At 54.0% G+C, this 23,205-nt stretch overlaps 1 protein-coding gene across 3 annotated transcripts in view; it reads right to left on the bottom strand.

Moving 5' to 3' along the window:
- Positions 1-23,205, bottom strand: part of CACNA2D2 (calcium voltage-gated channel auxiliary subunit alpha2delta 2) — a gene marked incomplete at its 5' end in the record, with an annotated part of 137,123 nt that overhangs the window by 94,064 nt on the left and 19,854 nt on the right. For all 3 annotated transcript variants that reach the window (XM_081246183.1, XM_081246184.1, XM_081246185.1), the window contains one exon: positions 17,505-17,586. In XM_081246183.1, coding sequence (XP_081102309.1) covers positions 17,505-17,586 — 82 coding nt within the window. The remainder of the gene's footprint in view (positions 1-17,504; positions 17,587-23,205) is intronic.

Raw genomic sequence — 23,205 nt, 5'->3', positions numbered from 1 at the left:
CAGATGTAACAATTAGGGCAAGAGCATGGCGCTGGGGAGGCTCAGAGACCTGGGACTGAGCTGAAGAGAGGACCCTGACTCACTCAGAACAGGCTGGGCTGTGTCTTTGGGAGCCACCCCAAAGGGATGTGCCCTCAGCCACCAGCCAGATTCAGGGTACTACTCTGCTCTGGTCATGGGTGGCCTAGGTAACCCCACTTGCTGGAACCTACCGCCTAGGTAACCCCATCTGAGTGCAAAGACGGTGCTGTTGGGGGGCCAGCCAGGGAATGGCTGGCATGCTGTCAACCAAGTCAGAACTTTATCAGCCAAACTCTTCCCCACTGCTGACTGTGTCAGCCAGCCCAGCTGGGGCTTCCTACCACACAGATGGGGGAACTGAGGCTCAGGATGAGGGGCACCTGATTACAGGGAGAGACCCAGGCTACTCAAGTTCCTTGTGACGTTGGTTGAGTCCCCTGCCTCTCTAATCCCCCTCCTCCCTAATCCCCCCTCCTCTGTTCCCAGAGGCTCCCTGCTGCTAACCACAAGCCAAGCCCTGGGCTTGACACACTCTCAGGCACAGGGCAGCAGTTCTCAAACTGTGTTCTCTGGAGCCCTAGGCAGTAGGCAGGGGGCCCCTGGGCTTGTGTGGAGGGTCACAGGTAGTGAGAGGGAGGTCAGGAGGCTGGCCCTGGCTTGCCACCTCCCTCAGCCAGAGAACCTCCCGTTCATCTATTCGCTGGCCGGGGCCCTACATGTATTTCGGCAAACAAATAGTAAGGGCTCAGTTGCTACAAGGGAATGAAAGCAGTGGTGCCAGGTGGATTAAACTTTCATTCTTTCTCAAAACTCCCTGAAACAAAACTAAAGGGCTATTCAAAATGGTAAAAACCCATGGGTCAAAGAATATGTGGAGGAGGCACCAGGAACATTTTGGAAGCTAGAAGCAGATGGACCATGGGTGACTGACTCAGCAGGCTGTGGAAGGCTTACCTCTGCTGGCAGTAGGTTAATGTTGGGGAACTCCTTATTTGTAGTGAGGTGGATGGACCTAGAGTCTGTCATACAGAGTGAAGTAAGTCAGAAAGAGAAGAACAACTACCGTATGCTAACGTACATGTATGGAATCTAAAAAAAATGGTACTGATGAACCTAGTGGCAGGGCAAGAATAAGACACAGACATAGAGAATGGACTTGAGGACATGGCGGGGGGTGGGGAAGGGGAAGCTGGGACGAAGTGAGAGAGTAGCACTGACATATATACACTACCAAATGTGAAATAGACGGCTAGTGGGAAGCTGCTGCATAGCACAGGGAGATCAGCTTGATGCTTTGTGACCATGTAGAGGGGTGGGATAGGGAAGGTGGGAGGGAGGCTCAAAAGGGAGAGGATATGGGGATATATGTATACATACAGCTGATTCACTTTGTTGTACAGCAGAAACTAACACAACACTGTAAAGCAATTATACTCCAATGAAGAGATTAAAAAAAATGTTGGGGAACTCCAAAGACACAGCCCTGAAACCCCAAATAAGAGACTGAGAGAAACTTCTCTGGGGAACCTGCAGCCGAGGAAGGTAATATGGCCAGAGTACCCACGATGAACCCCAAGGTTCCCCCCACAATGTCTAGAGTCCCACCTCCACCTCAGTGCTCTGTACTTTGGTGGCGTTTTGACTTGAGGTCCAGAGGGTTGTAAATCCCACTCCTCAGCTCCTATCACATTATCTTCTCTGTCTGCTTAAATATGAGCAGACCATTTGGAAGCCCAAACACTTGGGGGAGACAGGCACAAAGAAGTCAGAGACCAAAAGAAACAAACAAAAACCTGAAGGAACCTGGGCTACATGGGGAGATGGAAGTGTAAAAAAAAATGCTATAAATTGTGTATACAAGGGTTGAAGAAATAAATATATTGCAGATAATGAGAACTGGATTTCTCACTGTTGGAGAAAGCAGTCACCAGAAAGGAATGGAGGAAGACATCAATGAACCCTTTTGTGCTGGAGTGGAGTCCAAGGTTTCAGTATAGACTCATTGTTGTAAATGTATATACAGATAGACAGATAAAGATGTGATTATAGGTATGTGTGTATACATGGACTATACATATACATATTTCCTAGTTCTCCTTGTGAGAGAGTCTAGAAGCACTGACATCCCACTAGCAATGAGCACGCTCAGCACCCAGATCTTGATTTCTAAATACCATTCACCAATAAATGGAACCAGAACTCCTTGAGAAGTGGCTGATTCCAGGGAAAATACAAGATGAGCTGAAGATCTTGTGGTAACAAAAAGTAAGGAAGTGATCAAATAAGGACAGGGGCATGCCAAAAGGGCACAGGAGCCAACCTGGAAGAGCTCCCAATGCCAAAGCTAGAATAATTTGGGCAAGAAAATTATAATATTGAATTACCACCCATAGAATAAGTATTCATGAGTCCAAACTCACATAAATAAATAATCAAATAAATAAATAAACAGGGGAGAAGGGACAGTTCTTCCTTACAGAAGAATGCCAATTAATAAATGTAAAAGGAATGAGAGAAATAGAAAAGTACCATGAGAACACTGCAGTAATAATTACTGCAGGCAAGATCTACCAGTGGATGCTAAAATTAATGGGCAAAGGTTTGAGAGAAATGGGATATTTGCATAGTCTCAAAGTTTCCCCCAAGAAATGTACTGATTACAAAGGGAAAAGGAGAACCAAGCAGATACCAGCTTAACCAAATGATCAGAGTTAACATCACCAATAATAAGATATACTGACATTATGTTCTCCCTGATGTGATGCACTGAGAAAGACACATCATTTTCTATGGTGTACTTCCTAAAAATGCATAACCTCAGTCAAATCATAGGAAAACATTAGACAAACACAAATTGAGGGACAGTAAACAAAATAACTGACCAGGACTTTTAAAAAGTATCAAGGTCATGAAAGACAAGGAAAGACATAGAAACTGCCAGAGATTGGAGGAGATTAAGGACACATGACAACTAAAAGCAATGTGGGATTCTGGATTGGATCATGGTATAGAAAAAGGAGGCTAGTGCAAAAACTGGTGAAATCCAAATCCAGTTTTCACTTTGGTTAGTATTAATGTACCAATGTTAATTTCTTCATTGATATGTGTACTATGGTTATGCAAGATGATAACTTTAAAGGAAACTGGGTGAAGGGTTAGGTAATTTCTGTACTATTTCAGCAACCTCTCTGTAAATCTAAAATTATTTCAAGACAAAAAAATTTTTTAAGCCATCATCCTCACAGAGCTGACAGAATCAATGGCATCAATGAAATATGAGCAAGATGTTATTTTTTAAAAGGACCAAGAAGAGATCCTGAAAATTAAAAATATGGTAACAAAATGTAAAACATTACAGAAAGGTTGGAAGACAAAATTGAGAAATCTGATAAAAAGGCATACAGTTGGAAAATTGGAGAGAAAACAGAAAAAAAGAAAAGGATCTGAGTTAAAGGTTCTAGAAAGAGAACAGAGAAAAGGGAAGGGAGGAAATAGTCAAAGAAATCATTCAAGAAAACTTCCCAGAACTGAAGGACACAAGAATCTAGTTTGCAAATGTCCACTAAATGGTAAGGAATGATAATAAACCCCACCAAGATATATCAGGGTAGAATTTCTGAACACTTGGCACAGGGAAAAAATTTGCAAGTTTCTAGAGACAAAAATCAGGTCACACAATGGATTGGGAATCCGAACCATACGGGACCTTTGCATAGCAAGTCAGGAAGCTGGAAGGAATGGAGTGCTGCCTTAGAAATTCTGAGGCAAATGGTTTCCACCCTGGACTTCCACACCCACCTAAAATCTCTGCCAGGTGTGGGGGAGAGGGCGGGCTTTCTGAGACATGAAAGTCCCAGAAGTCTGGCTCCCATGTACCTTTGCTCAGGATGCTAACTGAAAATGTTCTCTATGCACCAAGGGAGAAAATCAGAAACCAAGGAAGAGGAGTCTCCAGTATGCAGAAAGAGGGACTCCAACTCAGAAGAGAGGTGAAGGAAATCCCTGGCACATGTCCGAGCCACAGGCTCTGTTCACAGGCACAAATCAGGAGGTTCCAGACAAGACTTCTCTGGGCAGTGACCCAGAACCCCAGATATACATGCAGGTATGAGAAGAGGTCAGATAGAGGGCAGGGAGTTTGGGGCAGAATTAGTAAAGGTTCACAGAAAACTAAGCAAACAAAAAAATACCAGACAGTTGTTACCTGCAGGAAAAAAATGTAAAAATTGTACCCCAAAGTGTGCATTACGAGTCACACAGTTCTGAACAGCATTTGCCCCATCAGGACAATGTTAACACTGAGTTCTGACCTGCCATATCACAATATGACGTTGGGGTGGTGGGTGGTGGTGGAGGAGAGCTATGTCATCCATTCCCCAGTGGATGTCCATGGATAATGCCTAAAACTGAACAATCATGAAGTAGCGACACAAGTATGTCATTTAGAGGTATGGAGCTCTGAGATTAGAAGGCGACAGCCTCTGGGGAGTTGGAGGTGGAGAGGAGGGGGCTGTTGTGCTCCTAACACAACACGCCTGGTAAAACTATGACTTTTCACCATGTATGAGTGTGATGCTGATTAACAAACCCTGACTTTAAAAATCCATCTAGGGGGCTTCCCTGGTGGCGCAGTGGTTGAGAGTCCACCTGCCGATGCAGGGGACACAGGTTTGTGTCCCGGTCCGGAAAGATCCCACATGCCGTGGAGCGGCTGGGCCCATGAGCCATGGCCGCTGAGCCTGTGCATCCGGAGCCTGTGCTCCGCAACGGGAGAGGCCACAACAGTGAGAGGCCCATGTACCACAAAAAAAAAAAAAAAAAAAAAAATCCATCTAGAAATGTAAGAAAAAGGAAAAAAAAATAAGAAAGGAAGAAAAGAATTGGTGAGGGGGAGAAGGATGGGAGGGAGGGAGAGAGAGGGGAGAATAATGAAGACAGAGGAGTTAGGGACAGGAGACTGACTGCTTTGACTCCAGCCTCTGGCCTGCAGACAGGGACCCCCAAAGGGCAGCAGCTGACATTATGCTCTGTTGACAGCACTGTCATCACCTCTGTTAACTCTTACCACAAATGAAGACAGTTCAGTGTTTCAATTCCCTCATCAGCCGAGTACACAAACCAGGGTCCTTAGACTAAAACACCAATTCAGCATTGATGACACCTTGCCCCCACTCCTCCATTTCCCCAAAGTTGGCAGCAATCAGAAAGCAAGTTGAGGGCCAGCAAACCACAGGGGTCTGGGAGAGAATGCCAATCATCCTGGGGACAGTGGGGGACTGTGCTGGGTAGGGAGGAAGAAGCTCCGAGTCTTCCACAATGTCTGTGAGGCCATGGAAGCACTCACTCCCTTTGCATCAACCTCTGCTGAAGCCTGTGTCTGGGTCATGTGGTCCATCTCATCCAGAGCCACAGACAGACATGCCTGGGGAGGGGTGGAGAGAGAAAGTACTACCTGAGAAGTGGGCCGGGTGGGCTACCAATGTCTTTGCCAACCTCACACCTTCCCTGGAATCCCAAATTTTCCAAGAAACACACAAATCTGTGATTCCTTCCAGTGGCCCCCTTGCACTGAACAAACATCCTGCCCCAGGGGCCCCTCAGTCCCAGGGAGGGGGATGACAAGTGTGAAGTCTGCACCCAGCAGCCTCATGCAAAGTACAAGCTCAGATAAGAGTCCAGCTCAGTCTGGAAGAATCCCAGAGTGTTTGGCTCTCTCAGTGGGCGGGGGCCCCCAACAGATCTTGTGTCTCAAAAGGGAAGGTGGGAAGCCAGGTGAGTAGCCGGGAGAGCCCTGTCCATCACTGAGGCCTTGCCCAGGTCCAGGAACCTTCATGCCCCTACATGCCTCATTGAGATCTCAGACCCTTGGGGACCCAAGAACTCTCTGGCACCCTAGCGTGTGGTGCTGTTCCAAAATTCACCCTTTTGTATCCCGAGTTCATTGGGCGCTCACTGCAGAAGGAGCCCCAGGGTCTCCAGGAGGCGAGGGGTGGGTCACCCAGTCCCACAGGTTGACATAACACTTCCAGCTCTGCCAAGGGTTTCTGAGGAGGCTCTGTGGGCAAATATGCTGCTGCTGAAACTCGTGCAGGTGGGAGAAGCACACCTCCCTGGGCAGCAGAGGGGCACGTGTCCTACCCCGGGAGCCCATTGGAGGAGGGAGGCAAAGGTCCAATCTGACGTCCCTGTCCAGTGAGGGAGCCCACCCGGCCTCCAGTCTGCCGTGGGGTGCAGCCACCACCCTCACCAAGCTGTGCTCTGGGGCTGAGACAGTGCAAGCCCCAGGGGGCCTAGCCTAAGCTGGGAGGCTGCCAGACCCTCCCTGACACGGATCAGTGAGTTTTAAGGGCCAGTCTCCTGCCTTTTCCCAGAAGGCTCCAGACCTCCGTTCCCCCTGAGCAGCTCCTCCACCACTTAGCAACAGAGACAATTTACATAATGCATCGAGTGTGAGAGCAATAATGGCTGGGGAAGGAGGGTGCCCCGTTAGTGGCTCCTGGGGAGGGAAAATACCTGCTCCCACATCACCACTTCCTCCCTCATGGAACAGGGCCCTGAGGCTGCCGGGAAGTAGGTGCCTTGAAGTGCTCAGCTGCTGCCAAGAGGGGCCCGGAAGGGCCATGCCAGCCCTGGAAACAGAGCGACCTCAGGACAGAGATGCGAGAGGGAGAAAATTTCGAAAGCACCTGAGTTCTGAACATAACTCCACCCAGCCGTGCTCCCGGAGCCCGGGCCCTGCATCCGCAGCCTTCCGGGAGGAGGAGGCGCTCCAGTAGGCAGTAGGCTGTAGCCAGGAGGCCGGGGAGCCAGGCTGCAGCTGCCTGGGAGGCGGTCACGTTCAGACACAAAGGCGGCAAGGGAAGGGAGAAAATACATAAAAATTACAGGCACGGTAACTGCTTTTTATATAAATGTTCTTATAAAAACTTTTCCCCAGTGTGAAAGTCCCTTTTTAAAAAGAATAAATTCACGGCACACCAATTTATTCCATGTCTGTAATGGAGCATGAGGAAGGCTCCTCTGTCAATACCTGATCAGGAGGCAACTGGCCGCTACCTGACCTGGCTTCCAGGTCTCCTGCACGACAAGGCAAACAGCAGTAGCCCCTGGGGTCTGCGAGGGGCAGCAGGAGGGGGTGGCAGGCCTGCCTGCCAAAAGTCAGCATCGAGTGAGACTCTGGGCCTCAGGGCCAAGCCCGACAAACCCCATTGGTGCCCCAGGAGCTGCGCTCGAATGGAAGATTCAGAAAAGAGGCAGCTACAATCATGCTGATGGGGAGGCACATGGGGCTGTGGGAGCTGGGGAGCACGGGGCTCTCCCTTTCTAGGGACAGGAGAGAGAAGGCAGTCAGCAGGCGGTGGGGTGGATGGGATGAGGCCCCTGCGCCTGCCTGCAGGGCATGTGGAGGAAGCTGGCTGGTGACAAGGCACCTGGGGGTTGCAGGTAGGAGTGGCCTGTCCTGAGCTGTAGGAAGCTCCCCGTGGACTCCAGCTCAGCTCTAAGCCTACAGGCACCCATACTCTTCCCCCTACCCCGATGAAGGCAGCACTTTAGTGGACCCCAGCCCAGGGCAGAAAGGGCTGCTCCCCCTCACCAGGAGGCCCAAAACCTGGAAATGAGGCTCCTGCCCAGTTCCCCTTACCAGCCACAGCTCTCTCACCTGTGAAACGGGGACAAAGTCTGGGCGGCCTCACCACTGACTGGGGGCACTGAGGACGGACAGCTTGCACAAAGCTGTTCTCTCCACAGGGGTCACTTGGTCCAGCAGCCCAGGGCATGGATGCACAGGGGTGTGAGGACACAGATCCACAAGCAACTGGCACCTTGCCCCCCTGCAGGGCTGCTGAGCACAGTGTCAGGCAGAGCGATTTGGGGGGATGTGCACTGTGCATGGTGACATGGCGTGTGTGTGTGTGTGTGTGTGCGCGTGTGTGCGTGTGCGTGTGTGCGCATGTGTGTGTGTGCGCGCGCGCTCCTCACCCACAACTGAGATTTCTCGGCTTCACTACTTAATCGGTTAAGTAGTTCTCGCCTGCTCGGGTGACAGAGCTCACGGCACCTGCCTCTCTGCAGTCCCACCCTGGCCTGTAAGCGCGCCTGCTCACACCTGCACACAGAGCATGCAGAACTCTGTACTCACCACATACACATGCAAGTACATGCTTGCCTGGTCACACATCCCACAAAGCACACACGCATGTGGGATCACATGTTCTCACACACACACATAAACATATGTGCCTGGTCATGCCCCTACATGCAGCATTTCGTGCAGGCGCAGCCACTCCCTTCCACAGACACACAAACCTCACCTGCTCACGCTCCCGCTGGCAGCACATGCACATACACGCAGGTTCACGTGTTCTCATCTACATGTGCACATACATTCCCACACGCAGCATCACACTTCTCTCGTCTCTCTTCCACACCTGACCAGCCATATCCCACCTCACAAAGCCTCTGCAGGTCAGAGACTGTGTCTCCCAGTGAGTAACGGGACCAATAATCACCAGGGGCTACTTGCCTTCTAGGTCTGACTGCCCATGTTCAGGTGGACTCCTGCGAGGCCGGGGCATTAGCCTGCCCTTCTGGTCATGGTCTCCCTACCCCATATGATGGGAAGACTGAATTGGGCCCACCAGAGGTCCCTGGCATCTCCTGCCTCCTATGTGTACCCGAAGGATGCAAAAGCAGAAGGGAGAGGGGAGCATGGGACACCACTGGCCTCAGCACTGATCTGGAGGGCTTCCTTGGGGAGGGAGCTGTGGGCTGGGTTTAAAACTGGGGAGAGGCCTGGAGGGAAGGGGGATGAGTGAGGAGAGAGGCAAGTGGAGTAGGAGGAAGAAGCTGAGAAGGCTAGTGGGGGGGCGGGGAGCACACATGGATGGCTGGAGGCCTAAAGGCTCCTCCTGCCCAGGCCACACACCTTGGCCAGGCCTTTGAGTCACTCCAGGAATAGCCCAGCCTCCCTCACCCCAGCCTGACATCTGAGTGCCAGCACACTGTGCAGCCAGCTCTTCTCCTGGGCCCTCCCCCTCAGCCCCTGCACCCTCCCTTCCCTCACAAAGAGCAGTCAGGGACCCTCTATGTGGGCCAAGCCTGGCAGACCCTATGCAAGCTTACCTCTCTCAGGGCATCTGGCACCGAAGCTCTACCTTTTTGATGCACTGGGCCTCAGTTCCCCTAGGTGGTCTGGATGGTTCCCACTGTTCTGTGGGATGGGTTAGACCCCCAATCTCTCCCTTCTCAGTCCTCAGATGCCCGCCCCTTTGCTAATCTATCCACTGAAGAGTTACTAGCTGAGCACCTACTCCATGCCAAACCTTGTGGACCACATATCACATATATGTATGTTTGTACACTGCATGCATGTATGTGTATGTGCACCCTGTGTGTGTGCAGAGCCTGTTCCTCCACCAAGACTGCACATCCTCTCAGGTGGGGGCCCAGCCCCTAACTCTGAATCCTGAGGCTAGGGCAAAAAAGTCCTAGGGTCAGTCACTTGGTTCCCTGATTCTTGGGAACCCAAGGATGGACGGGGAGGGGGCCTGACGAGGCTGCCCAGGATCTACCCCCTGTCCTCATCCCCCCTAACCCCCACCTCCAGCCAGCTAGCTCCCAGCACTGAGAGAGAGGTATAGGAAAGATGGAGAGTTTGGGGCTCTGTAACCTTCTCCAAACACCAGATCTCCACTCACAAGGAGAGGGGAGCCATGCTCAGAGAAGGTGGAGGGAGGCCAGGCTGAGTCTCCATGTCCTGCCTGGTCATGGTAAATGCTGCTCATGTTGCCCCTGGGGCCGGCTGTGGTTTGTCAGAACCAATTACTTCTCTGCCTCTGCCAAATGCTTGGGGCTCCACAGATCTCAGGCAAGTGTCCCCGTGGCTGCCACTGATCCAGCCATGGATGGGGGTGGAGGAGGGAGGAGGAATGCAGATGGGGTCAGCCATCCCTGGGGGCCCAGCATGGAAACCCATTCGGTCCTCTACTCCATCCCCCATCTCCCACCCTTGATTATCCAGTTGAGCCTCCGGCTCTGGACATGCAGCTCCATCACTCTCCAGAGGTGGATGCAGAGGCCAGGGGAGAAGAGAGTACACTCTGGCCTCTCCTCAACAATCTGCAAGCACTTGGTCCCCATCGGAGCTGACCCCCAGCTGTTCTGCTGCAAGGTCAGCCTCCTTGGGGACCCCAGAAGAGAGCCAAGGTGTTTATCAGAACCCTTGCCATGGGAGGTGGGCCTTGCCTTAGGAAAGTTGGACAAACAGTCCAGATTCCCAAGATGGAAGGATGGAGGGGCATCCACTTCATGGAAGGGGCCTGCAGCAAAGCCACCGGTTCTCAACCAAAACTTCCAGAAAGAGCGGCGCTGTCTGCTGGTATGGTTCTGATCATGCCTCTGAGATCGTCTCTTAAACTGAGGGACCTCAGTCCGAGAGCTGCCGCCCTCAAGAACCCAGAGCTTGGTGGCTTCCTATCACCCCTACTCCAAGGCCAGCCCAGCCCCGCCCCGTGCCCTTCTCTGAGCCCACAGGGCCTGGGAGACAAGCTGCCGACTGGGTGACTGATTTGAGAAACAGACTCACAGGCCTCTTCTGGGTGCAGATGCCCTTCCCTTCACCCCCACCTGCTTCCTCCCCAGGGGGTGCCTCTGCAGCTGGTTCCCTTCCGTGGCCCATAGGCCCTGTTTCTTCAAGCTCTTGTGGCTTGGTGCCTCTCCCAGTAAGGTCCCCCAAAGATGTCATGGTCAGAAGGTGCTACAGATTGAATGTTCATGTCTCCCCACCAAATTCATATGTTGAAACCTAATCCCCATTGTGATAGTATTTAGAGTTGGGCCCCTTGGGAGGTGATTAGGTCATAAGGGTAGAGTCCTTGTGAATGGGATTAGTGCCTTATAAAGGAGACCCCAGAGAGATCCTTCACCCCTTCCACCACGAGTGGACACAGTGAGAAGAAAGCTGCCAGGAAGTGGGCTTTCACCAAACACCAAATCTGCTGATGCCTGGATCCTGAACTTACCAGCCTCTAGAAACATGAGAAATTTCTGTTGTGTATAAGTCACCCAGTTTATGGTATTCTGTTATAGCAGCCCAAACAGGACTAACAGGGCAGGGAAGAGGAAACTAATTTCCAAATTCCTGGGCTTCAGCAAGCAAAGGTGACACTTTGGGCACCTGAACTTTCTAAAACTATAACTAACTCCTGGAAGGGCAGGCAACTGATAGTGGGGGGGGTCACAAAAGCACCCCCACATTTGCAGGGCTCTGTCTGCAGCCCTTCCTTGCCCCTGCTCCCTTGAGGACAGGGGCTCGGATCCCCATGTCGCAGATGGGGGAACCAAGGCTCAGAGAGGCAGGACAACATGTGCCAGGTCCCATGGTACGGGGAGGCCCAGCTCTGCCATTGCTCCCCACTTCAGTCTTTCCTCCACCACCCACCATTCAGTGTGGCCCAAGGCACAGGCTCCAGGTTCAAATTCTAGTTCTGCCACCTAACACTCACCTAACAGGCTGTTCTGACCTAACACCCTCACACTCTGCGGAGGAGGAGGAGAGGCCTTGGGAGGGGCAGGGGCTGAGAAGGGCACAACTACTGGCTCAGCTTAGCAGCCCGAGAGGAGCCATCAGCTTGGGGGTGGCTCCAGGCAGCTGGTGCCCATGGAAGGCATGGCCAACATGAGCCAGGGCCCCTGGGCCAGGTGTCTTGGGGCAGCCCTCCCCCAACATTGACCTCCCCGTGCCCCCTCTCTGGTGGGGGACATGTAGAAGAGGTGCAGGAGACCAAAGCCAGTCAGTTGGCCGTCAGGCAGGAGCTCCTGCCACAGACGAATTGGCTTTTGAAAAGCTTCTCAAAAATGGAATTTTCTCCTTCAGGCAACAACAGAGTATGTGCGGGGAGGGGCAAGCAGGAGGGCAACAACCACCCTCCATCTCCCCGCACAGGGCTTGGGAGAGAGCATTCCCAGAACTCACAGTGGGGAGGTGGTGCCAGAAGAGGCCACCCCCAGGGCAGGACGTGGGAAGGAAAGAGGTGAGGAGCAGGCTGGGCTAGGGGGACAAAGAGGGGGTCCAGGAAGGGCTTCCGCCAGGCTCCAATGGCTCTGCCTTAGTATATCTAGTTATGCTCATGTGGCAGCCTCACCACGTTTCAGACGCCCTCCCAGGAGCCCCCCCTCAGTCCCTTGCATCCCTGCTGGGTGCTGAGCAAGAGGACCATATGGAGGGAATAATAAGACAATTAACTTTCCATTAAAGAATAATATATGTGGGTTTTTAGAGAGGCGAGCGGCAGCAATCCCTACCCAGCGGCACACTTCACACCCGCGCCCCGCCCACCCCCTCCTCACGCACCCCGCACCCCAATCATCTACACTAGGAGACAGCAGGGTGCCGCTGGGCCTCAGCGGGAGGTGGCTGGAGGAGGGGGGGCTGCACAAGGAGCAGAGCCCCTAGGATGATGGTTCAGAGGTTCCAGTAACCCTGGGGAGGGAGTGTGATGGGCCTGCGTGAGTCTCCCTCACCACCACTCTCCGGACTGAGCACATTAGCTGGGACAACCATGCATGTCCTGCGTGAGTGTGGGTCCACCTGGAAAGGTGGACTGACTCTTGGGGCACATGTGAACCACAGTGCTTTGATAGAAGGACCAACTGTAGGTCTGGGGGTCACAACCACTTGAACTCCCCATTCTGGCCCTCTCAGGGCTGCTTCTGTCCCCTGGCACCTTCCCCCACCCCAGCTTCCTTCATCCTCTTCTGCTGCCCCTCTAGCGTTCTGAGCTTCCCTGGCACTCCTGGACATTGCTGATCCCACCTGAGATGCCCAGAGAGGACCCCTTACCCCAAAGGGGGACCAAACACAGCCCTGGCCAGCACCCCCTGAGCCAGTGTGTGACGGCACATGTGTTTCAGGAATTGGCGGTACCAGCAGGGGGTGGGAGTGGAGGAACAGGGAGAAGGCTGTTTTTCTTTATTTATTTGGTTGCACCGGGTCTTAGTTACGGCAGGCAAGCTCCTTAGTTGTGGCATGTGAACTCTTAGTTGTGGCATGCATGTGGGATCTAGTTCCCTCACCAGGGATTGAACCTGGGCCCCCTGCACGGGGAGCGTGGAGTCTTATCCACTGCACCACCAGGGAAGTCCTGGGAGAAGCCTGTTTCAAGGGCACCTGTGGAGGGCCCTGTTCCTGCCTCCCTGAGCCCCTCAGGAAAGGGGTCCTCAATGTGGCCAGATTTTGGTCCTTGCCTGGAGCCAGCTCCAGATGTGGCACTCTGCAAATATTAATTACACATTCCCAGGGTGCACTGAGCAGACGCGGTGTGGGCATGGCCAGGGGCAGACAAGATGGGCTAGGACTATGGTGCCGTCACTGGTTCAAAAATCCCATTTCTGGCTACCCACAGAAGTGGGGACACATCAACAGCATTTGTCTGATTCACCATGACTGTCCAGAGAAGCACAGCCGTGGGGAGGGGAGCAGGAGACTTGGTGTCAGGGATCTCTGAATCCTAGGGTCTCGCTCTCTGTGGATGCAGCTCAGCAGTCCAGGGGAGGGGCCGCACCAGGCCTGCACCTCTGCCTTGATATTTCTCACCAACCCCACCACTACCCAGGGCTAGCAAGTCAGGGATCCAGGATGGGACTGGTGGGTAAAGACAGTCAACCACACCTTGGTTTCCCCATGAGTGACTAGCAGCACCTTAGCCGGGCTAAGGCCATCATGGGGGCGGAAGCAGCCAGGGACGCAGGTAGGGCTCTGAGCCACTTCTGCCCTGAGACACGTGTGGGGGTTGATGTGGACTGAGAAATGCTCCCATAGGTCCAGACTTGGATTGAGCTTTCCCAGAGGATGGCCTGTAGTCCATAGACATAACCATCCCAGGTCTCTGCTCCTATACCAGCTCTAGCCAGACAGACTTTCCTCACCCCCGACCCCCACCCCAGACAGAGGATCTTCTCACTTCCTTCTGTAGAGACCCTCCATGGAAGGTGTCTCACCCAAATCAGGAATCCGTCCCAGGGCTGGTGCACCTGATGAGCCACTGGTTCTTCCTCCTGTCTGATTAGAATCTGTCCTGCTTTGCTTTCCCACAGGCCCCCAGAGTTGTTCCCTTTCTACCCTGGACACCCAGTCAGAAGGGGATAGGTCCCTGGCTGTACGCATCAGAGTGACCTGGGCTTCAGAGTGGGGAGACAGGCCGTCTCCACATGGTCCCCCGTGCACCCCCAGGCACCTGATGAATTATTCATCCTGATCAGCCTCATTATGTGAATGAGCTCAGAGCCCAAGCATATGCTCTCTGCTATCCCCCCAAAGGATGACAATATGGTGCTGATGGGGGAGGGTAGGAAAGGGGCTCAGGAGACCTTGCTCAGCTCCTAGGGGCCCTGGAGGGGGCAGACTGCAGTAGAGCCCACACTTCTGTGGCCTGTTGACAGCAGAAGTAAGCCAGGGCTGGCGGGGCTGGGTTTACCTGGTAGGGCACGGCTCAGGAGCACCAGGCCACAGTGGGCGCTCCTACTCCGTGCTGGCCCTGGGGTTAGATGAGGAAATGTGACAGGGTCTTTGAAGACAGCCCCCACACTCCGCCAAGGTGTGCCATGGTGTCCAGCCTGTAAATGGGCCACAGTCTGCACCCAACCACATCCCCATGGGGTTGTGGTGAGGTCGGGAGGAGGAAAGTGCCAAGACAAGGAAAATGCTCCTAAATGCCACCGTCTGCAGTTTCTGAACTCTTGCAGCTGCCAGCTCTATGGCACCCAGCTTCTGGGGGTCGGGCTGCCTCTAGGACTGGGGCCGGTGGAGAGGGCAGCCATGTTGGGGAAGAAAGCCAAGGATCACCCCAGTGGCAAGGTGTTTGGGGGCCCCTCGAGGAAGCATGGAGAGGGGTGGCCCCAATGGGGACTGAGGCCATAAGCTTGGCAGAGGTGGTACCAGGGTCCACGGAGCATCGCAGCTGGGTCAAGGCTTCGATGCAAGCATCCTCCTGACTCTCAGAGCCTGGCTCTCAGGGCATGGGCTGGCCACATGGGCCCTCTCATATGCACTTGAAGGAGAGCCCTGGTGGCTTTGTCAGGGGGGCCAGGGGTTGTGGGGAAGAAGGGCCGGTTGGCTCCCTCCTGCTCTCACAGGGTTGCCCTTTTCCTCTAGAACTCTTCACCTGCTCCCCGGCCGCCCACCTCACAGGGGTGTCCTGTGCCAAGAAACAGCCCCAGAGCTGTCAGTGGGAAACAAGAGGCTAAGGAAGCAGGTGAGAAAAACTGGAGCAGGACAGAGAGCCACTGGAGAGCTGGCAGCCATCGACAGGCAGAGGGATGCCAGAAGGAGCCCGGAACGCCAGGTCAGCACTTCTCTGCCTGGCCATAGCCACACCAAACCTGGCCCAGCTCCCCTCTTTCCCAGGCTCATCCTGCCCACCCCAAGAGGGAAGGCCAAGCTAGAGGAGAAGCAGCACCCTGGGACAGGAGTCAGGAGCCCTGTGTTCAAGCCCCAGTTCTGCCGTACCTGGCTGCGTGACTTTGGTAATCACTGGGAAGGTGGGGGTGGGGAAAGATGTGCTCATTGATGAAAGTGTCTGGAATCACTCAACTCCCATCAGAAAGGAAGGGAACAACATATCCTGGGAATGAAAATGATCAATGAGGGAAATTCAGATTTGATTTCTAGAAGTGTATCTGTGTCAGCCTGTCCCCTGCCATTCTCACCACCTCATCCTCCAGCCAGACATCCCGGCCACGCCATGGACCAAGAATGAGGATCAGAGAGGGTCTAGGACTTGCCCAGGAGCACACAGTGGGTATGCTGAGCTGGATTCCATTTCGGATCTGCACCGTCCAGGAAGCTATGGTTCAGACAGACCTGAGTCTCAGGCATGAAATGTGTACGTTATTTCCCACTGGCAAACTTTTAGGGTCTGAGTGCCCACGACTATAAAAAAAAGCAGTATCCTTGAGCTGAGGATTGAAAGTATGGAAGATTCTTGACTGGAAGTGCATGGTTAACTCCTTATGTGGGGTACATCTTATGTCCCAATATGAAGCTTGGAGAGACACATTACACACATTCCAGGGAACTCTCATTTCTTCATTAACCTACATAGCTGCACTCTTGGCAGTGCCCACTTAGAACCTAGTAAGTGCTGGGTGCTATTCCTGAGCATAAATTGACTTCTGTTCCGGAACAGCTTTTCCTACAGTGCCTTCTCTGGAAGGCTCTGCCGGCCTCCGAGTGTGGCTGAGTCATTGAAAGTTCACAGGAAGAGAGTACAATGGGGGTTACTGCAATTCAAGCCTAGTAACCAGGGAAGGGAGATTCAGAGAGGCTGGGCCACTGGGGTTGGGTGGAAGGACCCCTGGCAAGTTGATGGCTCAGACCCCCACCCGGACTCCCCCTCCTAACTATGTTACCACCACATTAGCCACCCCTGATCAGCCCCATCCTGTGCCAGAGGTCCTACATCCACAGCCAATGTCAACACATTCACTGCCACCCCCATTTCCTGGGTACCTGCTACAAGCTAAGCATGGGGAAAGGCCCGAGGACACCACCTCATAGCAGCTACCCCACAGACGTACCTCTGCTGACCTGGCCCTGACCAAGAGAGACACAGGAACACAGTGGAGTATCTAATCGCCAAGCCGGGGGCCTGGACCCCCAATAATAACTCCACTTACTCTGCTGTGCCCAAGGCCACCATCAGTACGAGATCCCCGTTAACCCCCTGTTCAGTTCAGGTTGCACTTTCTGGCCCAAGCCTCCACTAAGAGCTCCTTAAAGTCCAGCACGTACCTGGGAGCCCCACCCCAAGCACTCCAAGAGCTCAGCTCTCCAAGCCTCTGTGTTTCCACGTAAAGAGAGACAGCTCAGGAGCCTGTGGCCCGACAGCGACACATTTTGCCGCCTTCTGGGGGTGACGGATGGCCTGCTCTTCACATCACTATTTCAAATATTAACATAATCTCCCGGATGAATGTGGTCGCTCATGCCTAATCAATCACCCCTCCCACCCCCGATACCTCATCTCACCAAGCACTCGCTTGCCACTTGTCTCATGCTGAAGCTCCTTGAGCAGGCAGCACTGACTGCTCCCCGGGGCTGTTCATCCTGGCCACCCCACTCATTGCAAGGATAGTCTCTCTGGCTTCCGTGCACAACTACACCCACGGGACCCTCCAGGACCTGGCCTCCCACTCCGTATGCTGCCTCAAAAACAGATCTCACCCTCCTGAAAAGCCCGACACCTACCCATCAGAGCCGACTAAGTACCACTTCAACATTGTGACCTGGGGACGAGCAGGCCAAGACCCAAAGGAGTCACTGTTTCTCTAGCTGTTTCCCCACCTGCCCCCATGAGTCCACAGTGTCCCATCATGCTGGGTCCTCAACTGCACCAAGCCTTCCTCACTCCTTATTGCTGAAGCCCTTCCCCCACTTCCAGCTGGAACAGGGTCCCCAAAGAGAAAGCCAGTGGCACCAGGCTTACCTCACGGAGCTGCTGCACACCCCCAAAGATCCGCATCACGCCATCGATCTCCTGCTCCAGGCGCCGGGCCCAGTGCTGCATCCTGTGTGCAGAGAGGAAAGGAGTGTCAGGAGGATCCGCCTGGGGCTGGAACAGCCCCGCCCGGCCACCTAGGGGTGACCCGCAGCAGCTGCCCCTTCAGAACCCAATTTTCACTAGAAGAGAAACAGAGGTTGGGAATCAGAGCGTGCCTCTGATTCCCTTTGAAGTCTGGACCCAGTGGCCCAGGCTCTCCTCACGTACTGGGAGGGGAGCCAGGGAGGGGAGCAGGGAGGGGAGCAGATTATAGTTTAAATGCACTGAGGGAGTCCAGCGGCTCCAAGAAGCCTGCAGGGAGACTATTTTTCACTGTGAAGAGCCAGCCCTTGATGCTGCTGCTCTGAACATGGGGACTCAGGATACCAGGGAGGAGGGGACGTGAGTGAGCCTGGTGTCTGCTGGATCTCAGAGCCTTCTGCCCCAGGGCTGGGTGGCACCTGGGCAAGGGGAGGGAACATGAGAGCTGCTGCCACCACCAAGTCACTGTGTAACCTGGGGCAGGCCCCTGCCCCTCTGGGCCTCATTTAAACAGTGGACATGGAGAGCTTCCTGCTCAGACGGTCCTCGCCTTTCCAGTACCCTAGTAAACAGAGGCTCATCACTAGATGCCCCACATGAACTGTCTACCCACAGGTCCAGTTCAGACTATCCCACACCTTTCTGGGGGCCTGGCAAGCCCCATGAGCCCTTCACCAGAGCCACCAGCCTGAGCAGGTCTCCCTTGCACTGGTGCCACGCTGAGCTCGTTTTAACCTATCTGGGTCTCACTATCCTCCTCCAGAAAGTGGGGATAATTTGGGGCCACCTTGTAGGGTCTGAGAAGAACACATGGGAACTGGAGGGTCAAGGGTGCTGCACAGGGATCTTTGTGAGGGGACAGGATGGACAGGTGGTCACAAAGTCCTGTATTCTCAGCCCACGCTCATGAACAGGGATGGTGTCCAGGGAGAGGGCTGGCCTGGGTTCTAACCTGCGATCCCACTTTAGGCAGTGCCAGATCAGGTGAGCAAAATCACACCAGCGCTTGCCAGGGCCTGCTGGCCAGAGAGACACTCTCCACACTGCCAAAAGCACTTTCTGCTGTGACCAAAGCCCCTGCCCTAATGCATCTGAAAGGCATCTCAACTTCCCCTTCCCACCAGACACAGAACAAAGCCTTCCCCGGGAGGGCTCATAGGAGAACTACCACACAGACTGAAACATGCTCACAGGTTAAGCACATCCCGTGAGGCCAGGTAAGGGTGGGGTGAAGTCAGCCCCCAGCTTCTGGAGGGGTACCCCAGGAGCCATGGGATCCGGGAGATTCAGTCTGGCCCCAACTCCTGCCCTGGGCCTGCTATCTTCCCCACCTCCCCTATTGCCACTCCGGGCCAGGACTCTTATAGCTCCCCGGGTCAGAAAAGCTTAAGTCTATACTCCAGCCCCCTGCCCCATATCCCTGTGGCTGGGGGCTGGGCCCTTGCCATTGTGTGTGCCCGCATCGGTTGGCATGGGAACTCAGATCAGGAAGCAGGCGGATCACTAATTGCAATTTGCCAAGCTGAATGTCAGGACCGTGATGGAAAAAAAAAGTCAACATCAAAAGAAAGAGGTATTGGGCTTCCCTGGTGGTGCAGTGATTAAGAATCCGCCTGCCAATGCAGGGGACATTGGTCCCAGCCCTGGTCCGGGAAGATCCCACATGCCGTGTAGCAACTAAGCCCATGCACCATAACTACTGAGCCTGAGCTCTAGAGCCCGTGAGCCACAACTACTGAGCCTGCGAGCCACAACTACTGAAGCTCACGTGCCTAGAGCCAGTGCTCCACAACAAGAGAAGCCACCGCAGTGAGAAGCCCGTGCACCACAACAAAGAGCAGCCCCCACTCGCTGCAACTAGAGAAAGCCTGTGTGCAGCAACAAAGACCCAACGCAGCCAAAAATAAATACATTAATTAATTAATTAATTAATTAATTTTAAAAATCTATTTTTTAAAAAAGGAGAAAGAGGTATCAGCTTCAGCTTGTTGCTGGCTGAGACACAGCCTGATGCCCACCTCTGCTCCCCACTGCAGGGGAAAAGCTAACCCCAAGCCCAGGGGGAGGCCAGGCTACAGGCCAGGCTATGAAGGGTGATCAGGCCTCAACCACCAGGGGAGGTTTTTTGCTGGGGGAGGGCAAAGCCCAGCAGAGAACGGAGAGCCTGCTTGTCCCCTGGCTCCAGGCCACCAGGAGCTGATGGCTTGGCCCTGGCTGAGCCATAAGCACCTGACAGTGTGTCAGGTGGCTGTTTTATGCTCCTGAGACAGAGCCTGGGATGCTGCTATGGGCCACAGGGACTGGCCTACCCATGACACATCAGAACAGGCACGCCCTCCTGGGGTCTAGAGGTGGCTCTAGCCCTTGGTCTGGCACGGTGGGTCTGATGGGTAGACCCCAGGCCCCAGCTGCAATGCCCATCATCATGATGCCAGGGAAAACAAGTTATTCTGATTATTCACCTAAACCAAACCCAACTAGGAAGGCAATATGTGTTCAAGAGTTTAAAAGAACGTGATAGATCATTCATTTCATCATCACAGAGACATGACTTTGTGGGTTCCAGAGTTTGGCTGGTGTCCCAGTGCTGGTTCCAAGGGATGACACATGGGACCCAGGAGGCCAGGAGTCAACTATGCACCTGCAGTGTTCTTGCCCAGAGGCAGGAGAAACCACCCACCAAGCCCGTACTAACCCTGGCCAGGCAGTCATACTAACACCAACAGAAAGGCATGAGGGCTTTGAAAGGATGGTGGATGCATCAGGATTCATGGCGCCACTGGGTCAAAGGCAAACTGACCAAATCCCTGCCTGGGATTGATCCCATCAATCTGGACTCAGGTCCCTGGATCTCCCATTGCCTCCCTGGCCAGACAGTGTGGCCCATGGGTCACCGCCCAAACAGGGTAGATTCCCCTGCTGGCTCCCCACATCCCTGTGATTTTCCATGCGCTTCATTGAGATGACACTGCTTATCTCCAAGTGTCTCTAAGTGCCAAATTAGCAAGACAGTGAGGAGAGAGTGTCTGGGAGGAGGCACGTGCAGCCAGGGACTGCAGCCGGCATGATGTCTGGTGTGGCCATGACAGCCTCACACCATTATGTCCTCCAATGTGCCCAAACCTAGTGGGGTGCAGGCACTGAGCCCCCATTTCACAAACAAGAAAACTGAGGCCCCTGGCAAGGACAGGTGCGGAGCCATGTTCTACAGAGAGAAGCCAGACCTGTCTTCCTGGCTCCATCAGCTCCATGACCCCACCCTCCTAGGACAATGCAGCCTCTGGGAAGCCTAAGGGAGAGGCTGCCTCTGTCAGCTCTGTGACCTCGGAGAGTTCTTGCCCCTCAGAACCTCAGCTTTCCGGTCTGTAAACAGGGAAGATAATGACTGGCTGAAAACCTTTCAGGGCCAAATCCACACGGAACCTTGATGGGCAGTATTATTATTGGGCAGTCCCCTGAGGGCTAGAAGCTCTTCAAATCCAGCCCTTCCTTGCCCCCCAGTGCTCAGAAAATATTCCCTGAGTGCCTGCTGGGGGGAGAGAGCACAGAGGGAGGGAACTGTGGAAAGGGTTTCCCTAATGGCTCCCTGTAACGCCCTGCTCCCCAGGCTGAGAGAGGCTGGGAGCAGGCATAGGGCGGGCAAAGATGTGTGTGTCTCAGGGCTAGAGGGTTGAGGGCAGCACAGCAGGAAGAAGATGACACCAGCTGCTGTGGGACTCCAGGTCTTTTAGTCTCCAGGGCATGTTTCAGAACCAAGAGGAGTACGTGAGGGAAGAGGAGGTGTCATCATTAGGCAAGGGAGCAAAATCATCCGTATGTGGAGGGAGGAGCTGGAGCTGAGGACCCCCTTTAGCAGACAGAACTATCAAGACTCCCACTAGAAGGCTGGGGAGGCCCCAGGTCAAGCTACAAGAGCAGTGAGGGCCTCCAGCTCCGAGGCCAGCTGCACAGGCTCCCCCAGACAGGGAGGAAGGGAGGAGCAGGGAGGGGAGGAGAGGGGAGGGGAGGGGAGGAGAGGGGAGGGGAGGGGGGAGGGAAGGGGAGGGGGCGGTGGGGGGAAGAGAAGAGGGAAAGAGCCTGTATACAGATGCAACAGCATAGTTTAAACTGTTGCCAGTTGTTAATTTTATATGTGAAGTTGTTGATCAGAATGTGATTTAATTGTACAGTATAATCCAGGCTTTTGGAATAAATTATGCAGAAAACTCGTCTATAATTAAATCAAAAAACCAGAGACAGGTGACACTGCAGGTTCACCCTCAGAGGGCAAGGGTAGGTGTGGGCGGCTGGACCCTGCAGAGGGACGAGAGGGAAGGGGGAGGGCTTTGTTCAAGAGCAGACAGGGGAAGGCCCAGGAGAGGCTAAGGCCCAGTAGGGGCGAGGATCTCTGGACCCCCACCTACCTCTGCAGGCCTTCTCACCACTCCCAAGGAGGCGTTTTCTTTGCCACCAAAGCCTTGCTACAGACTGCCTCTGCCAGGCAGACTGCCTGGATAAACCCCATTCCACTGGGGGCCTAAGAGCAGTCTGCAGCTCTCCCCTCAGCTCAGTCAAGGCAGTCATCGTAGAGGGGGAGATGCCAAGGGTAGAACAACAGGTGAGGTGGGAGGAGTAGAGGGCAGGGCAGGGCTAGGCTAGGGCAGGTGAAGGGTGCAGGGGAGCAGTCACAGGGGAGGCCACTTGCTGCCAAGGGTACTATGAGCCAAACTTGGCAATGGTGGGGGCCCACGGGTCTTCTGCTTCCCTTGTGACAGACTGGCCAATTATTCTTTCAGCTCTGGGGGAGGCAATGATTTAAAATAAAATGCTATTTAATTATTCTGATTATATTTCAGCTGGCCTGCCACCTCCCACCTTGGTGCCTTAGCAGTCTTCTGAAGGGGAAAGAAAGATAGGGCAGGAGGGCGGGGTAAGAGAAAGACGGAAAGACAGAGAGACACAGACATGAAGAGAGCCCAAGACAGCTGGTCTAGAGGGCCTGGGTGTCAGGTTCACCCCGTCTCAGGGGAAGATTACCGGTGGATGGGCAAGAGGGCCACTCCCCATTCCAGCCTGGAGAGGCCACGCAAAGCTCAGAGAGCAGTCGTGGCCCCTGTTGAAGCAGGGCTTGGGACATGGTCAACCCCTCCCCAGGCCACAGTCCTGCTGCAAACAGCAGGAAGCTCAAGGCTGCACCCCAGGATCGTGGTACCTCCAGAACCACCTCCCCTGAGGAGTCCTCCCCGACCACTCAGTAGATATCCCTCTCTAACCTAGACTGAGTGCCCAGATTCAGCCCTGGCTCTTCCGTGACCTTAGACCAGATGTGCCCTCTTAGGCCTCAGTTTTCCCATCTGGAAAATGGAGATAAAGCTCACCGCTTGTCTACCTCCCAGGACCCCAAAAAGAAGCAGGTGGAAACCACTGCCTCATGGAAGGGATGACTGCCCCACACACTCATGCACACAAAGACCCATCTGAGCGGCAGGGCCACTCTCCCCTCAATCCTGTCTCCTTCTTCAGACCTACAGCTCATGAAGTGTGGGATGGCTGTGCCTCCTCCTTGGACTGGGGCCTCTAGGTGGGCTGCAGCACTCCCTACACTACCTAAGAGACCCTGACACAG

The sequence above is a fragment of the Mesoplodon bidens genome, assembly GCF_964165515.1.
Source record: "Mesoplodon bidens genome assembly, chromosome: 10".
Classification (NCBI taxonomy): Eukaryota; Metazoa; Chordata; class Mammalia; order Artiodactyla; family Ziphiidae; genus Mesoplodon; species Mesoplodon bidens.
The sequence above is the reverse complement of the archived record's forward strand: the minus strand, read 5'-3'. Positions and strand labels throughout refer to the sequence as shown.